Source organism: Aphidius gifuensis, linkage group LG5 (genome assembly GCF_014905175.1).
Source record: "Aphidius gifuensis isolate YNYX2018 linkage group LG5, ASM1490517v1, whole genome shotgun sequence".
Lineage (NCBI taxonomy): Eukaryota > Metazoa > Arthropoda > Insecta > Hymenoptera > Braconidae > Aphidius > Aphidius gifuensis.
In genome coordinates, this window is record NC_057792.1 from 13,848,064 (window position 1) to 13,871,596 (window position 23,533).

The window sequence follows — 23,533 nt, forward strand, 5'->3', positions numbered from 1 at the left end:
AACGCGTAATACGTACAATAAAAGAATGTATTCGGCGTTATTTTACACATAAAAGAACACATAAATATATAGATATATTACAACAAATTGTCGATGGGTACAATAATTCTATTCATACATCGATTAAACTGACACCAGCTGCAGTGACGATAAATAATTTAGAAATCGTTAAAAAAAATATAGAAAGTCGTTATGATGATGAAAAAATAGTTGATCGATTCAAATATAAAGTAAATGACCGTGTGCGCATCAGTACTGCGAAAGGCGAATTCCAGAAAGGGTACACCCCTTCATGGTCTCAGGAAATATTTAAAATAACGAAAGCTACATCACGTCAAGGCAAACCGATTTATGAGTTAGCCGATTTGGCTGGTGAAGTTATTGATGGTATGTTTTATGAGGTTGAATTGTCTTCAGTTAACAAAAACATTGAAGAAAGTGTATTTAAAATCGAAAAAATTCTAAAAACACGTGGTAAAGGCAAGCGAAAAGAATACTTTGTACACTGGCTGGATTGGCCATCGAAATTTGATAGCTGGATTCCTGCAAGTAATGTACAATGGATAATGACAGAAGTTTTTACCTCACACTTGTTAGTAACAAAAGTACTGAATTTTATCCTAATAATAATGCATCAGAATTTAGTATACAACTACCACGTGCAATCAATTTGGAAGGCGAGTGGGTTATTGGCCTCTGTGATAGAAATATAGCTGTCGGTTTTTTACATATCTATCCTCAAGAATGTTGTATAGGTGTTGATGTAACACAGTCTGGGGTATTACGATATTTTTGGCTCATGGTGTATATCAAAATACTGAAGCAATAATTAATGCCTTAAATGGAGATAAAATACTAAATCAACATTTCGAATTTAAATTTAATTTTCAAACTCGTTTGTTATGTATGTTTATTGTGATATTTGTTCACCATATATTATAAGTGATAAAAATAAACAAGTTTCAGGAATTGTACCTTTTGATAGTAATGAATATAAGTATGGTGGGAATTATAATGTGAATTTCCAGCCTTATTATTTACCAGTAATTCAACAGAGCTTTCAAACAATATCATGTATTATAAAAAATTCTAATGACCACATAGTCTTATTTGGGGATGACCCTTTGACCATGACGGTTCATTTTCAAAAAATTGATTAATTATGTCAATGTATTTGAAATATTATGATAATCAAGTCGCAGGTGGTGCAACAGCTCATCAACCTCAATACATAACTTATAGTCAGCGAGGAAACGGTGTTGGAAACCCTCCACAGTCTTTTCAAAAAAATGATGTATTATTTAATCAAAAATTAGTATCAGCTTCGAATAGTACATATCCCTACAGAGCATACATTGAAACAACACTTATTTATGGATTTGATGCAACAAATAGTCATCTCCAACTAGCATTATGGTATCCTGACACACCTGGGCGTATGAATGTCAATAGTGTTGCTGCCGCAGATGCAAAAAATGAAGGCTTAGTTGCCCGATGTGTTCATACGAATGTAGGCCAACAATTTGAGATGATTGGTCATCTACACGTTGATGTATTCAACCAGGAAAAATTTTTATTGAATGGGATTGAAATGAAAATTAATCTCACACGGTCAAAACAAGAATTTTGTTTAATGGATGCCTCAAACGACAAGGATTATAAAATACAAATATTAGAAGCGTCATTGGCTGTACGCCGAGTCAAGCTAAATCCTCATATTATGATTGCTCATGCAAAAGCCTTAGCGAAAACGACAGCTAAATATCCCCTTACTAGAGTGGGGGTCAAGAGTTTTTTACTCACCGCGGGAATCCTCGGAAATTGTCTCTACAATATTATTATTGGTACTTTGCCTAAGCGAGTTGTTATTGGATTCGATGATAACCGTGGCTTCAATGATAATAGGGGCCATTATCCATTCTACTTTCAACATTTCAATATAAATTTTCTATGTCTTTACGTTGATGGTAAACAAATACCCGTAAAACCGTTGCAGCCTACATTTTCCGATCATATATTTGATGCTGAGGCATATCCTACACTTTTTTCTGGTACTGGCATCTATTTTGGGGACCATGGCATGCAAATAGATAGAAATGAAAGCTATAGAAAAGGTTATACGTTATTTGCTTTTGACTTAACACCAGATCTTTCCGCACATAGTGCTGGTCATTGGAACTTAATTAAGAGTGGTAGCCTACGTATTGAAGTACGCTTCAGTGAAGCTTTGGCGCAAGTCGTTAATTATCTTGTTTATGCCGAATATGATAATATTATTGAAATAGACTCCAGCCGTCAAGTTATAATGGATTATAGTAATTAAATATAAAGAAGAATGAAAATAAAAATATATATGAGTCTAAGCAGCGCAAGATAGCGTGATTCATCTCATGGATACTCAACAGCTAGCTAGAGCTTTACCGTATACAGATATCTCTGTTGGTGGAATTTACCCTGTAGACAAACTACCTTTTGTCTGGCCAAAGCCGTGTGCAATAATTGCAAATACCGACAATCATAATCAACCAGGATCTCATTGGGTCGCATTATTTATCGATCATTTTGGCTATGGAATATACTTCGATAGTTTTGGCCAAAGACCTACCGATCCTTGCTTCAGCTATGTCTTTAGAAGAAACACTGTCTGTTACGAGTATAATAATAAAAGGCTTCAAGATTCTTCGTCTGTTTGGAGACGATACTAAACTCAACGACAATACTATAATGACAATGTATACAAAACTGATTCAAAAAAAAACTATATTTAAAAATAAGCGTTTTCATTTTCTCCGAGGTAGTGGTGCAACTGTGCAACATTCTTTCTGTAAATTTCGTTAAATAAAGAAATAAATAAATAAAATAAAATAAATGAAATTGTTTTTTGTTTGAATTATTCCCTCTCCTTAATTTTTAAAAAATATATATAAAGAGAATTTTAAAATAGATGTTTAGTTTAAAAAAATGGCTTCATTAACAAGCATGGTGATGGCAGAACACATCGAAAAACGTACTTGGTTTGAACCCATCGCCGTGAAAGTTTTGAAACATGGCCATTAGCTCATCTTCTGGATATTTTTGAATTGGCTTCTGCTGGATTCTATTATAGAGGCGTTGGTAACTTTGTATGTTGTTTTGAATGCGGAGTTAAAATTAACGATTGGACTTTGGGTGATAATCCTTGGCTTGAACATCATCGAAACAAACCATGTTGTAGATTTGTACGGCGAATACCCTGTGGAAATGTCCCTGAGGGCATCCACCCTGACACCGTGGCTGTACCTACTTACTACCCTTATCGGAAAAATATTTCTCCTGTAATTTCACCGTCATTTCGTTATTCATATTATTCAGCTGCTGTATCAAGACTTGAACATCGAGAATTTTTTAGTTTTTTTGAGTATGTACCACCACCGTACCCTGATCCACAGCCTGAAATTTTGATGTTAAAACTGCCAAGGTTTGACAATACTTGACTTATGACTTACGCCTGAAATCATATGGATATTGGCCTAGGCACATGAGCCAGACGAAAAGAAAAAGCTGAGGCCGGATTTTTCTACACGGGTATTGGTGACTACGTTCAGTATTATCACTGTGGTAATGGTATAGAAGATTGGTTCCCAAATGAAGATCCATGGGAAGAACATGCACGTTATTTTAAAGAATGTTATTTTGTACGTGTTATCAAAGGACAAGAATTTATTGATCATTTTAAAATACCTTAAACCGATGATCAACCATCAGACGATGAGAAAGAAGCAGAAAGTTTGACAATCGAATCGAACTCAATAGTCATTATGAAAAATATACCTACGGGTTACCACAGTATAGATGAAGATATTAAATTCAAATGTAAAATTTGTTTTGAAAAAAATTTAGGTATATTATTTTTACCATGTAGACATTTTGTTTCTTGTGAAAATTGTTCAACTGATTTAAAAAGATTTGTTAAATGTAGAGCAGATATTGAAAAAGTTGTACGACCAATTATTCCATAAATATAAAAATAAAAATAATTTTTTTAACAAATATAACCTGTCTTGTAAAATATTTTACCCATTCATATACCCATGTTGTAAATTAATCGACTTAGTCAATCACAAGCCGTGATTCAGTCAATACCATGGCGCTCACACTATTTTTGATTTTTTCTGTAGTTGTAAAAATAACTGAATCGAGAATACAAACGCCGGGGTTGTATTATGATCATATCGAAAACGTGCGTCTAACGAGTAATAGTCTACAACTTACAACGTATATGGATGTTGACGATCGTCTCAATTTTTTACCGAATATTTTACCTTTGCGTTACTATGACGCTGATCTGGGTGAGGGAGGTGATTATACTAAAAAAGACCCAGGATTGGCTGGTCTACATAAAATATGTCAAAAGTATGAAGCCGATAAAATTGTAGAAAATAATTGTGACTTTGTATCACAGCGCCTTCCTTTTTTGGAACAACAACGAAAAAGAATCACAATGTATACAGAACAAATTAATTCATTATTTCATAAAGACGTTATGGAAACAAAACGTAATAAACCCATCTACCCTATCGTGGGTGCAATATCAAGCTCATTATTTGGGATTCTGAATAAAGACGATGCCAAGCTGATTAAGGAAGAAATCAATAAATTAAAACGTGATAATAAAAAAAAAATTTCTGTTTTAAATAATACAACACATTTATTACAAACCGAGCTACATACAGTACAGACTCGATTAAAAAACAACGATGGACTTATCAATTATTTTCGTGCACAAATGGAAAAATTTAGTGTTTCGTGAAAAAGCCAAGATACACTTTTATGGAAAGTTCACTTTGAAACTATGGTAAACCTCGGACGTACCTGGCTTCAGAATATAGAGCTGAGTTATGATGAATATATTAATTCCTTAGAACTCAGGAAGTGATCTACCATTATCAATAAATGAAGCGGGTATTGATGGTCTGCGGAAAATTAAAAAAATATCTATTGCCTACCATGAGAGATGAATTTTACTGAGTATTATGATTCCTCTACTATCACCAAAGTTTTATTCAATATATGAAATCCATCCAGCACCGATACACGTAGCAAAAATTTTTATACAAGTTTTTTATACAAATTCTTATATAGATTTGCTAGGATATGCTAGGAACCCCGACTAATGTCACAAAGTCGATACGAGCTCTACATCCACTATTGACAGTTATTATACCTGTATAAATTAGTTTGTGGGTTTTCACGTCATCACCATAAATAACTCGTAACTCAGTATTTTCAACCATGCTATATAACCATTTTTTATTGTATAATTGAATAAAATGCAGTTGCGGATTTTCATAAAATTGAATATCACAATCTAACATATTATCTTGTTTGTTTGTCATCAATAAATTAATTTCACATGAATTTATATTTCTTGTATCTTGTAAAGAAAAAAAGTGAGTACAAAAAGATGTTGGTACGACTGGGGAAAATTGACATGTCTGGATATTAATGTCGGTAGTGTATTCACTTTTATCTTGGGCTATAAGAATCAAAGAACCTTCAGGTTTAATGTATGCCGCAATATGTGATTGGAAAGTATGTTGTTTTACACGTAGCAAAAAAATTTATAAACATTTATATAAAACGTTTTAAAAATTTTATACAAATTTCTATACAAATTCTTATATAGATTTGGCGCTTTTTTTTATAGGATAAATTCTATAAAGTTTGTGGTTGATTTTTATAGAATGACTTTATTAATTTTCTATAAAATTTGGTTTATAGGATTTTTTATAAAACCTATAAAACATTTTTATATAAATTTAACGCTTTTTTTTATAAGATAAATTCTATAAAGTTTGTGGTTGAATTTTATAGAATGACTTTATTAATTTTCTATAAAATTTGGTTTATAGGATTTTTTTTATAAAAAAAAATGATTTCTAAATGTTATAATTATTATTAAACGCTGTTCTATAGAAATAGTTTTTTATAGAATTTTGAACGATTTTCATAAAATATTCGAAGCGGAATGTTTTATAAAACCTTTTCTGTAGAATAGTTTCTATACAAAAATTTTATAAACTCTATAGAATAGTTCTGTATAGATTTAATAATTATTCAAAATATAAAAGATAATTAGAATATATGAACAACATATGAACAAAGTAAGTGAGTATATAATTGCAATTATTCCATTTATTTATTGCTGTAACGAGTTTTTTTATTTATCGTACAATAATATTCATTTACTCAACAAAGATTTAAACCAAGACAATGAAATTACATAAAATAATAATGATAATAATAAATGAATAAATTATTCAATGGACTTAATATATTTTTTTAAATACATTTTTTTAAAGTTTGTTATTCTTTTTGAGATTAGAAGCATGCAGTTACATGCATTTGTAATACCTGAATTTATCTTGGTGTAATTTTTTCGGCTATGATCACCTCCACAACATATTTGAACCGTGTATTCTGTAAAATTTAAAAATATTTTTTTAATTTTGTTAATTTTTAAATTATGGTAAAATAATTATTATGAAAAAAACATTTAAAAGATGTGCTAAAAAGTGATCATAATTACTAACCCTGGATGACTTTTAATTTAATTTTATCAAGACCTGGCTTAGCTTCTCTATTTAAATGACCAAAAGCATTGGATAGCCTTCCTGTTAATGAACACGTAGCTAATTTTGATGAGGTAAATACTATTCTTGCTAGTTCTTTAGCATAAGTGTTGGGGTTTCTACTTTTTATATTAAAAATTTTTTTTGCTGGTACAGACACATCTTCATATAGTTTTATCATTTTTGACTGCAATAGAAATAAAATTTATTATATATTTATTACATCGTGTGTTCGTTGAACAGTAATTAAATTAATAAAATCATATCATAGATAAATATGATAAAAATTAAAGAAAATAAATATACTTTTTTTTGTTAATGAAAGCGATAAATATAACTGTAAAAATATAATATAATCATAGTGAAAAATTATTTAATATATGTTTTACCTGAGAAATTTGTTTTTCAATAATATTATCTATTTTTTTGTCATTTTCTTTGTCAATATTGTGGACAGGTGCTGGTATTTGAATCTTTGGAGTAACATTTTTTGGCACTGGAATGATTTTTTCAATTTGCTGTTGCTTATCAAACTGTTGATCTTAAATGCATGGACGAAAAAAACCATTAAGCATTTTAAAATTATAAATATCAATTCAATGATTGATATGAATGAAAATGATTTTTAATCATCATAAAAAATTATATTGACTTAAATAAGAAAAAAAATAGATTATATCTTTATTTACAGTTTAGATATTTACCTGGTTATCAATTGTTACATCACTATCTACCATCAGACTATCATCACTAGTTACACTTGATTGAATAGCATGATCAGTTAGTTGATTTTGATCTACATTATTATCTTGTATAGCTTCATTGACCAATGGAACATTTGAATAAATATTATTTGGATCTATTACATTTATTAAAATTTTACGTGTGTCACGAATTTGTTGAACCTAAACACACAAAGTAAAAAACACTTTCAGTCTGTGATAAAGAAAATCAACAATAATTTATTGATTATTAAAAAAAAAAATCAATCAATTTTGAAGAGTTACCTCAGTGTTAATAAGAGATAATTTCGAGTCCATTAAATATTCAATAAATTCATTTTGATCTTGCTGGTTTTTGATTGTTTGAACTTTGTTGAATGATGGTAATATACGTTGTGAGTCCATGTCTAAATATACATTCTCCTCCTGTTGAGGTTCCTGATTTTCAATGCAAAAGAAATAATTTTAGTTCAGCAAAAAATTTATATTTTCATTATGAATATAAGTATATATTTGATCTAAGTTTTCCATACTTACCATTGGTAACTTCAAGTCAAAATTTTTAAATGGCTTTTTTGCTGGATTTTCAAATTTTTGAACAACATCTGCAACAAGTGGACGCTTTTTTATATCATGAAGTTCTTTTAATAACTTTTTATTTTGTTCTTTCAGATATTTTATTTCTTTTTCCTTATTATCATCCATTGACAATATTTCATTCATTAGTACTTGTTCGTTAACAGCAGCATCTGTTTTTTTTTTTTCTTTAATTCAACTTTATTATTGTTATTATCAGTTTCATTAGCCATCAAGTGACTTAATTGTTTTTCTTTTTTATTTGTATGATCAATGCTTTCAGTTTTTTGTTTAGATATTGTACTTGATTTTTCTATTACTTCGTCTTCACTCTCGCTATCGTATGACTTCTTGCAATAATTTTTTCGGCCACTTTTTGAAGTATTTAATTTATCACATTTCTCGAGAGTATTTCGTTTAATCGCCATGCTTGTCCAATAACCAAAAGCTAAAATTTTAGCTGGTAATTCATTCCATATGACATCTTTAGAATTTTTTATTAAACTTTTCAGAGATCGTTTACCACAATCCACAGGCCATTTTTTTTCAATATTTTGACATACTGCCTTAAATACAAAACTGGTAAAATATTTATTTATTTATTTATTTTTTTAATAATATATTATTTGTTTTAATAAATAATTTTTTAATCTTACGCAATAATAATGAATCAAACAATTTTTATGATATGTAAAATTTTATATAATGAAGCATCAATGACTACGTCAATTATAAACGACCGTGCGCATTGCCTTCTGGCAGTTGACTGAATTGCTGAATTGGCTTGCGGGACCAATACCATAAGGTTTCATTTAGTCAACAGAGGTCAGATAATGTTTGTTTTATAGAATTTTAGGGTTGCGTTTATATGTCAGTTACAGTATACTTCTTTAGAACTCTCTATTCATTTTACATTAGGACAAGTCGTCCACATCTATAAACTATAAAGCTTTTAAATCTCAATTATCATCGTCTTAAATTATGGCTAACTCTAGAAAAATCTCTTGCAATTCAAACTCCGAAAATGAACAAAATGATATCGACTTTTTTGGAGATATTGGTCCAGATATAGGACATCCTGTATTTAAGGTATGGCCAAATTCGAAAATTTCCTGAAAATGGCTTTCTTACATTTTCCAACAACAAATCATATACTTAGCTCTACTTATTTTTTTGATCGAATTAATTTATTTTTTTGCAGAGACAATCTTTAACGGCATCGGATTTTGTAGATCTCACTGAAAACGAGAGTATTTGCTTAGTGATGGCATATGCTTTGAGGTTCAATATATCTGACAAGGCATTGGACGCTCTGCTTCGTCTCATAGATTGTCATTTGTCTCATAATGTACACTACTCACTGTATCGTTTTTTCAAAAATTTCGAAAAACCAGAGACCAAGAGAATCTACTTTTGTTTATCTTGCGAAATCATTTTGCCACTAGAGAATCATGATACATATACTTGTCAGAGTGGTGAAAAATACAATAAAAAAAGCTTAGATTATTCTGGTTCTTACTTATTTATAAATTAGAAATTTTTTTCTTCCCAATCTGCCCCTTCGGTTAAGAAAAAAAATTATTTCATATAAATAAATAATTGATCACGTGAAGAAAATGAAATTCTTTGATTGAAGGGATATGTTTCTAATAATAAAGAATAGTAGTTTTATGTTGAACAATGTTTTATTAGAAATAAAAAATGTCATAAAATAAATAAATTTTACTTCGTTTTAAGAAATTGATAGGTTTTTAAAAAAATGGTTTATTTTATGAAAATAATTTCTTATACCAAGTGAAATATTTGTTTGTATCAAGCAGGTGCTAGAACGAAATAAGAAAAATATTTCTAGCTTGACGATTAGTCGATATTAATCATTAACATGTGTCTCAGTATTTTGTCTACTATCAATTTGCATGAAGAAATAATTGGATTAATCTGACTATAAATTTACCATTATTTAGTTAAAAATATATAACTTGAAACAACTATCTGGTTAAAATATGAAAATAATGGCCATGCACGAAGAGTTAATAATTCATTTTGAGGAATAAATTTCTAAAATTAAATAAAATGTTTTCTTGTACTAACCAGGTATTGGAAAAAACAAAAGAATATATTTCTATTTTTGCGATACGTTAGTTTTTTCAATTTACATTTATTTTGCTACAGTATGATAACAATTAGTTCGCAAACAGAAATGAATTGATTAGTCTAAGCATCAATTTAATAATATTAAGCTAAAAATGTATAACGTGAAACAACAAATCATCAACAACATGAAAACAGTGGTTTAGTACAAAGAGTAAGTAATTCAGTAAGTAAAAAATTTCTAGTTTCACGAGTAGTCATAACTGTTAAGTTACTTGCGTCTTTGAACTTTATCTACAATTGGTTTAAATAAGGAAATAATTCGACTAATTTTAGTATAAGTTTACTGATATTAAAATATAAATATATAATTTGAAATAACAAGTCAATTAATATATGCAAATAATGGCCATGTACAAAGAGTGAATGACTTATTTTAAGGAATAAATTTCTAGAATCGAAGAGCACTTTTTCGTGCATCAATCGGGTATTGGAACAAAAAAAGAAATATATTTCTAAATTTAAGTCTGAAAAAATAAAAAAAAAATATATATATTTTTTTTTTTTTTTTTTTCTTTAATCATACTAAATCTTCTTCAGCTTTCATACGTTTTTTTTTTTTTTCGTTTGAAAAATCAGTGAATAAAATTTACATCTACAGAGACTCGAACTCACGCACGCTTTACCCTGCACCATCGGGGTGACTAGTATTTATTAAATTTTATTTCTTGTATATATGTTTCAATATTTTTTTTGCTGAAAAAATGAGTTGCAGGAAATACTTATTTATATATTTTAAATAAAATATTACAAAAAATTTAGAAAAAAAAAGTATATATAATTATTTTCTAAAATTATAAAATTAGGTGCATATTTTATTTTATTAATTGATAATTTTTTTTTTTGAACAATAAAAGTATGATTTTATAGAATATAAGATTTTTAATTATTAGTTGATCATCTACCTTTTATTAGAATTTCATTTGTTTAATTTTTAATTATTGTATTGTATGATTTTGTACTATTGATACAACTGATTGTAATTTTAAAGTATCTGCCCAACTGTTATTAATTAATTTTTTTTTTTTTTTCTTATTTAATCGATGATGAAATTATAAATAATCAAACAATAGACTAATTTTTTTTCATCTTTTTTTTTTTTTCAATAAAGAATAATTTAATATTTTCGATAAATAATTAAATAATTTACACTCAATAAGTTTATGTTATTTTTTTATTATCCAAGATTTTCAATAACAAACGATTATTAAAAAATTTCTTAAAAAGTATACATATATATCAATATATATATTTATTAAAAAAAAAAATAATTTTTATTATCAAGTGTATTGTTATATTTTTTTTTATCTTAAAAATTTATATTTTTTTTCATTAACTTAATTATCTAACATAATAATTTAAGATTATTATTGTGTACTACAGAAATTTATTTATTTGTTATTAATTACTTTTTTTTAGATATAAAAAAAAATATAGCAATATTAGTATTTCAGAATTTTTTCTTTACTTTATTTTGTTTTTCATTATTTTATATTATCATGAATTGTTTTTTTAAACAATTCGTTAACATTTTTTGATATTTAATTTTCAATAAAAAAAAATAAAAAATTGTCATTTGAAAATTGTGAAAATAATCATTAAAAATATGAAATCTATAATTGACTGAATTTTTTTTTTTTTTTTTTTTTGAAGCTGTAAAAAAATTATAATCTTTATTTTCCAAAATACTGAAGATTATCTATTCTTCTTTTGAATTAAAGCTTTTTTTTTTTTTTGTTTTTCTATAATCGAACACTTTTTTAAATAATGTTAAATTTAATTTATATATATATTCAATAAAAAAAAAAAAAATTATCAATTGAATTCTAATATTTTTTCTTAACTTATAAATCTCTATCTTTCTTCTTATTAACTTGTTCACTTTGCATAGACTTTTTTAACATATTTTTTTTTTTTTAACTTTTAGATTTGATTGATTTTCATTCAAATTTTTTCAGCTGAAACGATTCTGTAAAAATTAATTGGTAAGCAACATCCTTTCTTTGGCTTTGTTTTCTATAACTTTAAATTTATTTAAATAAATAAAAAATTATTGACAAATGACTAAGGAAAAAATGTGGCTTGCCAGTTAATTCTTTAGCTAAATCAATTCTCCAAAAATTAATTGGTAATTACTGATAAATTTTGTGATGTATCAATCGGTTCATTTTCATTTACTGGTATTTTTTTTTTTAGTGTCTTATGTTTTACAGTTATATCAACTGTTTGTGATTGTGTCTTTGAAATATGTTTTATTTGGTCACTATTTGTTTGTTGTAATGTATCAGTTTGTACTTCTTCATTATATAGTTGTGGTTGTGCAAGTTGTTTTTATTGTGTAAATATTTGTAGTTGTGGTGTTTTATTTGTTGGTGTTGTTGTTGGTGTTGGTGTTGGTGTTGGTGTTGGTGTTGGTGTTGGTGTTGGTGTTGGTGTTGGTGTTGGTGTTGGTGTTGGTGTTGGTGTTGGTGTTGGTGTTGGTGTTGGTGTTGGTGTTGGTGTTGATGCAACTGGTGGAAACTGTACTGGTGCGTTGTTTGGTATACGTTTTAAATCATTCAAAACTTGGCGTGCATTTGGAAGAATTGATTTTGATGTTATTCCATATATAAATTCTTGAATTATTTGATAATGGATAGAACTTTGATATGGATAGTTTAGATCGAAGGTGAAAAAACTTTTAAATAATAAATCAAAAGCGTCTAAAATATTATGTGCTTTCCACTTAATATTGTTGATGCAGCAAAATGATTCTTCATATTTATCTTCAACAATTGCAACAAGTGGTTGTAACTTTTGCTTTTTTCTTATTAGATCGTCACGTTTTCGATCTAAAGCTGTGTCGACATCCTGATTGTTCTGGAACAAATATATTGAAATATAAATAAATGATTTTAACAATTTTGTAAATTTAGTAAAAAAAATATTTAACTTTTTTAAAAACCTGAATAAGCAAAAAAATACTTTCAATACTATCCATAACTGTAACTTTATCAGTTGACGAACCTCTTCCAGTTGATGAAATTAAAAAAATAAGAAGTTTAATACACAAATAATTTTTTAAATTTTCATCATCTGATGTTAAAATAACTTTTCCTATTTCTTTTATTTCAGTTGACCATCGTATTTGGTTTTCTTTTTTGCCTTGCAAACGACGAATATATAGTTTATTTAATAATACATCAATTTTTTCTTCGGATATCTTGTTTGCATTCGGAAACCACAAATCAAAGTCCAATTGTACCAGCTTAGGCCCAAGTATCGTATTGAAATTTTGCCAATTACTCAAATATGTATCATGTTTACTTTGGTCAAGGCTCTTCTTCCTTTTTTTTTGATTTATTTGCTGCACAAAACAACTCATTGTAACGAATATCTACAGTTTTTTGCCATGCATTTAATACTTCTTCTTCAGGTTCACAAAGATTTAATTTAAAAAATTGCCAACTTCTTTCAACATCTAAATCTGAATTAAAAATCGAATATATATAAAAATTTGGATGTAAAATAGATTTCCTTCGAATGATTTTTTTTTTAAAACATAAAATGTAAATATCGACAATTTATTTGAGTAGAGAATTTGTAAATTACGTTCATCAAAAAAAAACAGACTAATGAATCAGAAATTAATTTAACATATAAATTTGATCAATGTTCTTGATGTCTCAATGAGTGTTGTTAATGCTTGTGATATGTCAGAATGTATGAGTTGTGGTAATGATTATGATATTTTTTTTTTTTTGTGAATATTTTTATTTTTCAACGTCGTTGTTTCTAATGTCTCAATGAATGTTGTTACTGCTTGTGAAATGTCAGGATGTATGAGTTGTGGTAATGATGATGATATTATTTTTTTTGGGATTATTTTTATTTTTTAACATCGTTGTTTCTAATGTCTCAATGAGTGTTGTTAATGCTTGTAATATGTCAGGATGTGTGAGCTGTGGTGATGATTATGATATTTTTTTTTTTTTGTGATTATTTTTATTTTTTAACGTCGTTGTTTTTAATGTCTCAATGAGTGTTGTTGATGCTTGTGATATGTCAGAATGTATGAGTTGTGGTAATGATTATGATATTTTTGAAGTGAAACTTCTTTACGGAGGGTAGCAAAAAAATTCGAGGCCCTGCTAGCGTTACGCGCTCGCGTTTACTCTCTGTCACACGCTCTCCTATACTCTCTGTCACGTATACTCTTTCTGGTATACTCTCTCTGGTATACTCTCTCTGGCATACGCTCGGCCACAAGCGGATAAACTCGGAACGTCAGCTGCTATGTGTGTATGCGTGAGCGACTTTTTTTTTTTTATTTAAATATTATTAAACAGTTCAACTGACTTTAATACTTAAATAATTGATTTTTAAAATAAAATTCATTTAAACGTATTAAGCAATAGTTATCTCGCGGGTTTAAAGAATCATTATTATAATAACAATAAAATTATTATAAATATATATAAATGATGATAATTCTAACAACAATAATTTTGATAATATTACCAATTATTCAAAATAGTATTGATATTAATAATAATATCTATAATAATAATATTTTGAATATAAATACTAATAATTATCAATATTTATATATGAATGTTATTGTCAATGTTATTATTTATATTATTAATATCACTGATATTATTATAAATCGATAATATTATTGTTATTATTACTAATATTATATTGATATTATTATCATCGATGATATTTTTGAAATTATTATTTTATTTATACTATGGTTATATATGAATAATATTATTATAAATAATAATAACTCCAATAATATTATGATTAACAATAATATCAATATAATATTAGTAATAATATCGATGGTATCAATTATATTGTCGCATTAAAGAATGAAGTGCCAAAAACGTCAATTTTAAAGGAAAAAGGGCGTAAGTTCAAATTTATAAATTTTCGGGTTTTTCATCTAATTTTAATACTTAAAAAAAAGGGAAAATAGACGTAACAACCTTTTATAAAGGATAAAGGGCGTATGTCCAAGGATTTACGCCTTTTTTCCCGTTATCAAAATAATTTTTGATAAAAGATGAAAGGCATATTTTCAATTTTATTTGAAATTTATTTAATGGCAGGATTTTTTAAATTATTGATTGTTTACTGATAATTATACATAATTTATTATCAATACGAAAAACATAAAAATAATTACAAATCTTCATCTTTTATTAAAAATGATTTTGAGAATAGAAAAAAGGCGTAAGTCCCTGAACATACGCACTTTTTTTTTTCTTAAAATAAAATTGCGTTATAAAGGCCTTAAAATTAGATGCAAAGCCCGAAAATTTATAAATTCGCACTCACGCCCTTTTTCTTTTAGAAAAAAAAAATTCCTAAAAATGGCACTTACGCCCTTCTTCCATTAATGTGACGATATAAATAATAAAATTTATAATAATAATATTCGAAATATAAATACTAATAATTATTATTAACTAATAATATTAATATACGAATATTATTGTCAGGATAAATATTATGATTATTATTATTATTATTAATATTCAGCGTGACATGAAACTACTCTGAAAGAAGTTTCACTTCCCCCGCGCGTACTCGTAACACGCTAATTTTTTTTTTTTTTTGTGAATATTTTTATTTTTTAACGTCGTTGTTTCTAATGTCCCAATGCGTGTTGTTAATGCTTCTAATATGTCAGGATGTGTGAGTTGTGGTGATGATGATGATATTATTTTTTTTGTGATTATTTTTATATTCTAACGTCGTTGTTTCGAATGTCTCAATGAGTGTTGTTCATGCTTGTGAAATGTCAGGATGTATAAGTTGTGGTGATGATGATATTATTTTTTTTGTGATTATTTTTTTTTTTTAACGTCGTTGTTTCTAATGTCTAAATGTGTGTTGTTAATGCTTGTGATATGTCAGAATGTATGAGTTGTGGTAATGATTATGATATTATTTTTTTTGTGATTATTTTTATATTCTAACGTCGTTGTTTCTAATGTCTCAATGAGTGTTGTTAATGCTTGTAATATGTCAGGATGTGTGAGTTGTGGTAATGATTATGATATTTTTTTTTTTTTGTGAATATTTTTTTTTTTTAACGTCGTTGTTTCTAATGTCTCAATGAGTGTTGTTAATGCTTGTGATATGTCAGAATGTAAGAGTTGTGGTAATGATTATGATATTTTTTTTTTTTCGTGAATATTTTTATTTTTTAACGTCGTTGTTTCTAATGTCTCAATGGGTGTTGTTAATGCTTGTAATATGTCAGGATGTGTGAGCTGTGGTGATGATTACGATATTTTTTTTTTTTTTTGTGATTATTTTATTTTTTCAACGTCGTTGTTTCTAATGTCTCAATGAATGTTGTTAATGCTTGTGAAATGTCAGGATGTATAAGTTGTGGTGATGATGATGATATTATTTTTTTTGTGATTATTTTTATTTTTTAACGTCGTTGTTTCTAATGTCTCAATAAGTGTTGTTAATGCTTGTGAAATGTCAGGATGTATGAGTTGTGGTGATGATGATGATATTATTTTTTTTGTGATTATTTTTATATTCTAACGTCGTTGTTTCGAATGTCTCAATGAGTGTTGTTCATGCTTGTGAAATGTCAGGATGTATAAGTTGTGGTGATGATGATATTATTTTTTTTGTGATTATTTTTTTTTTTTAACGTCGTTGTTTCTAATGTCTAAATGTGTGTTGTTAATGCTTGTGATATGTCAGAATGTATGAGTTGTGGTAATGATTATGATATTATTTTTTTTGTGATTGATTTTATATTCTAACGTCGTTGTTTCTAATGTCTCAATGAGTGTTGTTAATGCTTGTAATATGTCAGGATGTGTGAGTTGTGGTAATGATTATGATATTTTTTTTTTTTTGTGAATATTTTTTTTTTTTAACGTCGTTGTTTCTAATGTCTCAATGAGTGTTGTTAATGCTTGTAATATGTCAGGATGTGTGAGCTGTGGTGATGATTACGATATTTTTTTTTTTTTTTGTGATTATTTTATTTTTTCAACGTCGTTGTTTCTAATGTCTCAATGAATGTTGTTAATGCTTGTGAAATGTCAGGATGTATGAGTTGTGGTGATGATGATGATATTATTTTTTTTGTGATTATTTTTATTTTTTAACCTCGTTGTTTCTAATGTCTCAATGAATGTTGTTAATGCTTGTAAAATGTCAGGATGTATAAGTTGTGGTGATGATGATGATATTATTTTTTTGTGATTTTTTTTATATTCTAACGTCGTTGTTTCTAATGTCTCAATGAGTGTTGTTAATGCTTGTGAAATGTCAGGATGTGTGAGCTGTGGTGATGATGATATTATTTTTTTTGTAATTATTTTTATATTTGAACGTCGTCGTTTCTAATGTCTCAATGAATGTTGTTAATGCTTGTAAAATGTCAGAATGTATGAGTTGTGGTGATGATGATGATATTATTGTTTTTGTGATTATTTTTATTTTTTAACCTCGTTGTTTCTAATGTCTCAATGAATGTTGTTAATGCTTGTAAAATGTCAGGATGTATAAGTTGTGGTGATGATGATATTATTTTTTTTGTGATTATTTTTATATTCTAACGTCGTTGTTTCTAATGTCTCAATGAATGTTGTTAATGCTTGTAAAATGTCAGGATGTATAAGTTGTGGTGATAATAGTAGTATACATAGGAGAGTTCTGGACCAGCCCCCTGCTGTGCTCCCCGAAACCCGCGACCCCCCACTGTGATTCGCGGGTGATTTTGCGGAATGCGCGAGGGCCCACCCCAGGGGTCCGCGAATCAACTAATTAATTTGAGCGCCGTCGTCATGGGGGGTCCCGATTTCATTTCGTGAGATTACATAATGGATTTCTATTATTATTATTATTTTTATTATTATTATATTATTTATTTATTTTATTTATATATTTATTTATTTTTTTCATAGGAGGCCATCTTGAATTTTTAAATTTTTAAATGCCCGCGGAATATGCCGGTAAAATAGTTTTCAATTTTTTTCAATTTTTAAATTTTAAATGCCCGCGGACTATGTCGGTAAGATAGTTTTTTATTCTCTGCAAGAAGGCGCTGCATTTTTGCAGCATATTCCATCTTGAACTCTATTTTATTCTATGGCTACCGATTTTCCAACGTTTTCCCTAAACGATTTTCTTTAAGTTCGGTCCTGTGTGTGATGCGGTTCTTTGATAAAGGTTTTAAAGAAAAAAGTAAAATGAGTGGAAGAAATAATAAAAGGGTAAGTCATTCATTTTTTATTTTATCAATTAATTTATTTTCTATTCATACATAACGTGGCTTTTCCAGTTGAGTTGCAGTTTTCACTGTCCATATATGATGAGTTGTTTGTGGCAGCAATGGATAATCATATAAGTCCCAACTTCTAAATCCAATAGAAATGACAGGATCGTTTTGTATATATTTCATTATTTCAATTCTATTCTTATTTGATAACATTATATATGGTACAAGCCATTCAATTTTTGTAAGTTTTAAATCAAATTCTGGCATATTAGGAATTGTCTCATTATCTCGTACGATCGCATTAATATTTGAACGTGATCGGATCATAATGAGTTCATGTTTCGCATTGACAATTATTTTTTGATAATCTTCAGCACAGCCAAAAATCATATTTAATGGAACGCATATATCAAAATATCCATCATCATTTATTAATTTCATACCAATTTGATTTATCCATCCTGCATTTTCATAATTCATTCTTGAACTTAATGACAAATAATTTTTCATTGTAGATGTTATACCAACATTCTTTGATTAACCAATTAAAACTCCATTTAATTCATAACGCATTTCATCAAACAAAAAACACATAGCATTCTTTACTAATGTTAAAGATAAAATATTAGCAAGAGGATCTTCCGCATTTGCAGCAGCACGTTGTTGCGTTAATTTTCCACTCATACGTATATAGCTTTTTGATGGTAGAACAAACAAGTCTTGATTCTGTATTGATATTCTTATTTCATCACTATTATCGAAACTAGTTGATCCGAATGACTGATGAGCATGTAGCTCATAGTTGGATATTTCATTGTTAAATTGAACTGGTGCGTTTATATCGAAAATATTTTCATCACTCATTTTGACGTTTAAAACAATTAAGACAAGTTATATTTATCCAATTAAAGTTCCAAAATTTTTTTTTACTTTTAGACCTAGACTCTGCCGGTAATTTATATTCTGAGGTGTCAACTTCTTGACTGCTCGATTCAGACTGACTGGAGGTGTCCATGATGTGCTGCTTTTATACGATGCTCCACGTTTTTCAGTGCGTGAATTGAAGCAGATGCCCATTCCTATGATTTTACATGTAACGTAATGGTTATTGTTTCACCACGAAAATTTATTAATTTACCGTTTTGATCAACAATTTTTAGTTGTAAATGATCAATGGTTTTAACAGTAATTGGTTAATAAATTGGATTAGCTGGTACTTCAATTATTTTATAACCAGGTGGTACAGCGGGAAAAAAGTTATATATTGTATGAACTTTTTGTTGATTCACGTAAGCTCCTGTTGTAATGTTGCACTCGATTCTTAATGTATTCACTTTTAAAATATTAATCGGGTAATCTGATTCATGTTTCATATAAGTCCTTAATACTCTCGGTTTAAATCCCAGTAAATGTGCTGGTGAATTTGGTATTACAAAGTTAATGTCTCTTTCAGTTGTAATATATGAATGTAGAGTATTTTTATCATATGTAATTTTGATTTTATATTCTTCTAAGTAAGCAGCTAGATCATCTATTTCATAACTTCCTGTTGGAATTATAATTTTATCATAACTGTTCAAATATGAAATCATATTATTTTCATGATCGATATTTGCTAATGAATTAAATGATAAAAATGATAAAAATGAAATAAGTGCTAATGAATAATTTTTTTCACTTGATAATTGTATGGGTGGAAAGTAATCAGTTTCTAAGACTGAAGATTTACCGGTGAGAGTTAAAGTGAACGTTCCGTTCATTGTCAAGTTTTATAGTTTTCCTGTGAGAAATGCGAGACATAAATGTCCACAATTATACGTATTCCAATCTTGATAACGTTTATGATTATAATTGATGCTACCAACATTAAGATAACTGACAAGATCTTTCGGTGGTTGTAAGTTGCCAAAACTATCAAAGTATATTGCTGAATTTTTATTGAGTTTTTTATATGCTACCCAATGTGTTCCAGGATTCCTCTTATCATCTAAATTGATGATTCCACACTCTTGTTCCCATGGTCCATCTTTTGGCATATCATTTCGCATAAAAACTCCACGGAAATTAGCAATTTTTTAATGTTTAGCAAATTTTAATAAATCACCGTCAGTTAAAGCTCTTTGTGGTAGCATCAGTTGAAGTTTTTTGGAGAGAGATAAAGTCCCATACCGCTTTTATGTGGTGTTAAATAAAGTCCTTTTTCTATTGCAATTGATTCCATCATTTTATTGTGTCGCTTATTTTCATTTAATTGTTCTTTACTTGTCTTTACTGCATTGATAGCTTTGACAACACCAGATGCTCCACCAACTAACCCACCTAATGCTGATATAGCTGAGAGAATCGGGATTAAAAGCGGTAGAGCACCACCGATATGTTTAGCAACTAGTAAAACTCTAGGTACTGTAATAGCTTTCTTGCCACCATTTTTTTTAATAGCTGCTCTCGCACCGTTTATTGCTGATTTAATTGCAACTGATGAATTATTTGATCCCTTCATTGCTTGTTTTGCTGCTTGTACGATTTTTGAAAATGATATTTTCTTTTTTGTTATTTTCTTTTTTTTAACTGCACGTTTTTTTTTATTTTTTATTAATTTTCCTCCAGTCTTTTTTTTTATTTTTCTATTTTTCAACGAAGATAATGGTTTTTTTTTTCTCGTACATTTCTTTTTCTTTTTTTCAGTAACACAACCCATGCCAAATTTTGATTTTACTTTCATTGCTCCAGTAACGAATGTAGCTGCTGCTCTCTCACTTAAACTTGCGTCTTTCGAAAAAATACGTTTAGCTGCTTCACGAGCTAAAATATCATCAGCTGCGTTTCTTGCCTTGATGTCGTTGCGATTTTTCGAATATGCAATATCGTGATTTTTACAGGCTGCGTCCAAAGGATTAATTCCAGGGTCACCTCTTGCTAAACGTTTTTCTAACTTGGTACCTGGTCCACAATATGAATAACCAGGCAGATGAAGTTCAAATGGTAACTTGTTGATTATTTTATTGAGTATTCCTTTTCCACAACGTTTTTTGTTCTTTTTCTTTTTTGATGTAAGCTCAATCATAGCTTATAACAGACTGATTTGCTTTGGTATAAAACGGTTGAATTTATATGATTTGAGCTCAGTGCTCATCACGAAGGAATACCAGAAACGAGCTCTAAAATTACCAGTTATAAACTTTGATATAATTACATCAAAAAGTGGTAATGGTTTAATAGAAAAACGTCATGGTGATTTACTACCAAATACAATAAGATGTGCGATAATTGGAGGAAGTAATTGTGGTGAAACGAACGCTTTAATACTCACCGATACTTTAATTTTCCCGTAGAACCAGAAGCCTGTTTTTTTCTAAACATGGAAATGACATCGCACCATCTAGCTACTTTTCCATTGTAATGGATTGTCCGTCCAGGAAAATCCCAAACACACTCATTGTTAGCCGGTTGGTTTTTCAGCCATTTCCACCAATCTCTTTGTAATAAATTTCTTAAGCATTTAATTGAATGTGGCAAATCGTAAAATATTGCAATTTCCGAACAACAAGAAAAAAAGAGCTACTTTGCGGTAATCCTGATAAACTTTTGAGCATGTTATAAGCGGCTACATTCGTTGAACCTTGATCACACACGCAACCAGGCACAATAAAACCACATTGTGTTACACTACGGATAACGTGTGGCATTATCGTGGCAATTTCTTCTGATTGTATAACAGCTCCCGGAAACCAAAGACCGAGTGGTTGTGTCAATTGATCATAAAACCCCTCCATCATCATAACAAATGTTTTTTTACAAATGACGTTAGAACGTCCACCCTCCGTTCCCAGGTCCCGATAGCCTAAATTTTTTCCCGATTTTTTATGCAAAAACAAGCCAGCCTTATTAGCAACTTCGTCAAACATTATGACGACTTGCCTATCTTTGAATGACAATTGGTCTGCTCTTTTTGCTCATGCTTTTAAAACAATAGGATTGAAACCAACATCGACTAATATATTTGCTGATAAACGCTCTAAAGTTGATATCGAAGGAATACAAAATGGCGTTTCAGAATTTAAATTTTTATAGGCCTTAGTGGATCTTTTTTTTTGACCCAAACAAAATAATTTAATTTCTTTTTTGGATAGCATTTTTTAATGTTTTTTGATTCCGCATCTGAGTCTTAATCAAACTACGGACCAATAGAGTCTCAATATTTTCGGGGTCGATGAGTTTTTTATTTTTCTTTTTCTCCATAGCATTTATATATTGTAGTCTCTTTATTGTATTTTCTTGGCTTCAGACCGTTGACATGACAGACTTCATAATTGGATGACGATATAATTTGTCATTAGGGAGCTTCAATTTTCCCCACAAAATTCTCCTTGTTAATTTCGAGGTAGCAACTATTGAAATTTTCCAATTCAAAAATCAAATATTTATTAATTAAAATTGTAAAATAAAAGATTCATAAAAATTGGAGAATGAATTTGTTTTATAAAAAATATATTATTTTATTTTAGTTATGATTATTTTATTTTATGCCTCGCATTGCAGCAACGAAGGATAGCACAAAAGAGAAACCGTGACTACGCTGCTTGTCGTCTCGCCATTGACATTGGGTACTTTAAATTAAAATAATAATAACTAAAATAAAATAATATATTTTTTTTTTTATTTATTTATTTATTTATTGTGCCATTGACATACATCTAATACACATTTATATTACATATACATATTTTTAACACATTGTCTCTTTACAGACACCACATTTTATTTAGTATATTTTAATTTATACTTTTGCGGTATATATTCCTCTTACTTTCTTCACCCTTATTTTACTCCTCTCTCTCTCTTCTCTTTTTACATTTCTACATTATATTTTTACATTTTTACATTTTTACATTTTCATTTTTTTATCAATTTTTTATCTCTTAATTCTATCTTGTATCATTTTCTCTCTCGTGGCGTTCTGAACGAAGGCAGTTATAACTTCATTGGCAGCTTTCCATTTTTATTTTAATCCCTTTTTTTATTTTATTATTTTGTATTTCATTTCATGCACTCTATTTCAAATGTTCTTGACACATGTCTTTTACTATATTCCCTCTTAGCATCTTTACTACTACCCCCATCATCTCTTCCTCTCTTACCCCTTTAAACATTCTATCCATTTCCTTGTTTAACCTCTTGTCACATTTGTCTCTCATCATCGGGCATACTAATATATGCTACAATGT

General features: G+C 28.6%; 1 protein-coding gene across 1 annotated transcript in view; it reads left to right on the forward strand.

The window, feature by feature from the left end:
• The window catches only part of LOC122856436 (uncharacterized protein F54H12.2-like), a 4,538-nt gene extending 540 nt beyond the window's left edge, over positions 1–3,998 (forward strand). Inside the window, exons 2-3 of the mRNA XM_044158104.1 lie at positions 1,197–2,315; positions 3,880–3,998. Coding sequence (XP_044014039.1) covers positions 1,197–2,315; positions 3,880–3,998 — 1,238 coding nt within the window. The remainder of the gene's footprint in view (positions 1–1,196; positions 2,316–3,879) is intronic.
• The last annotated feature ends 19,535 nt before the right edge of the window (positions 3,999–23,533 follow it).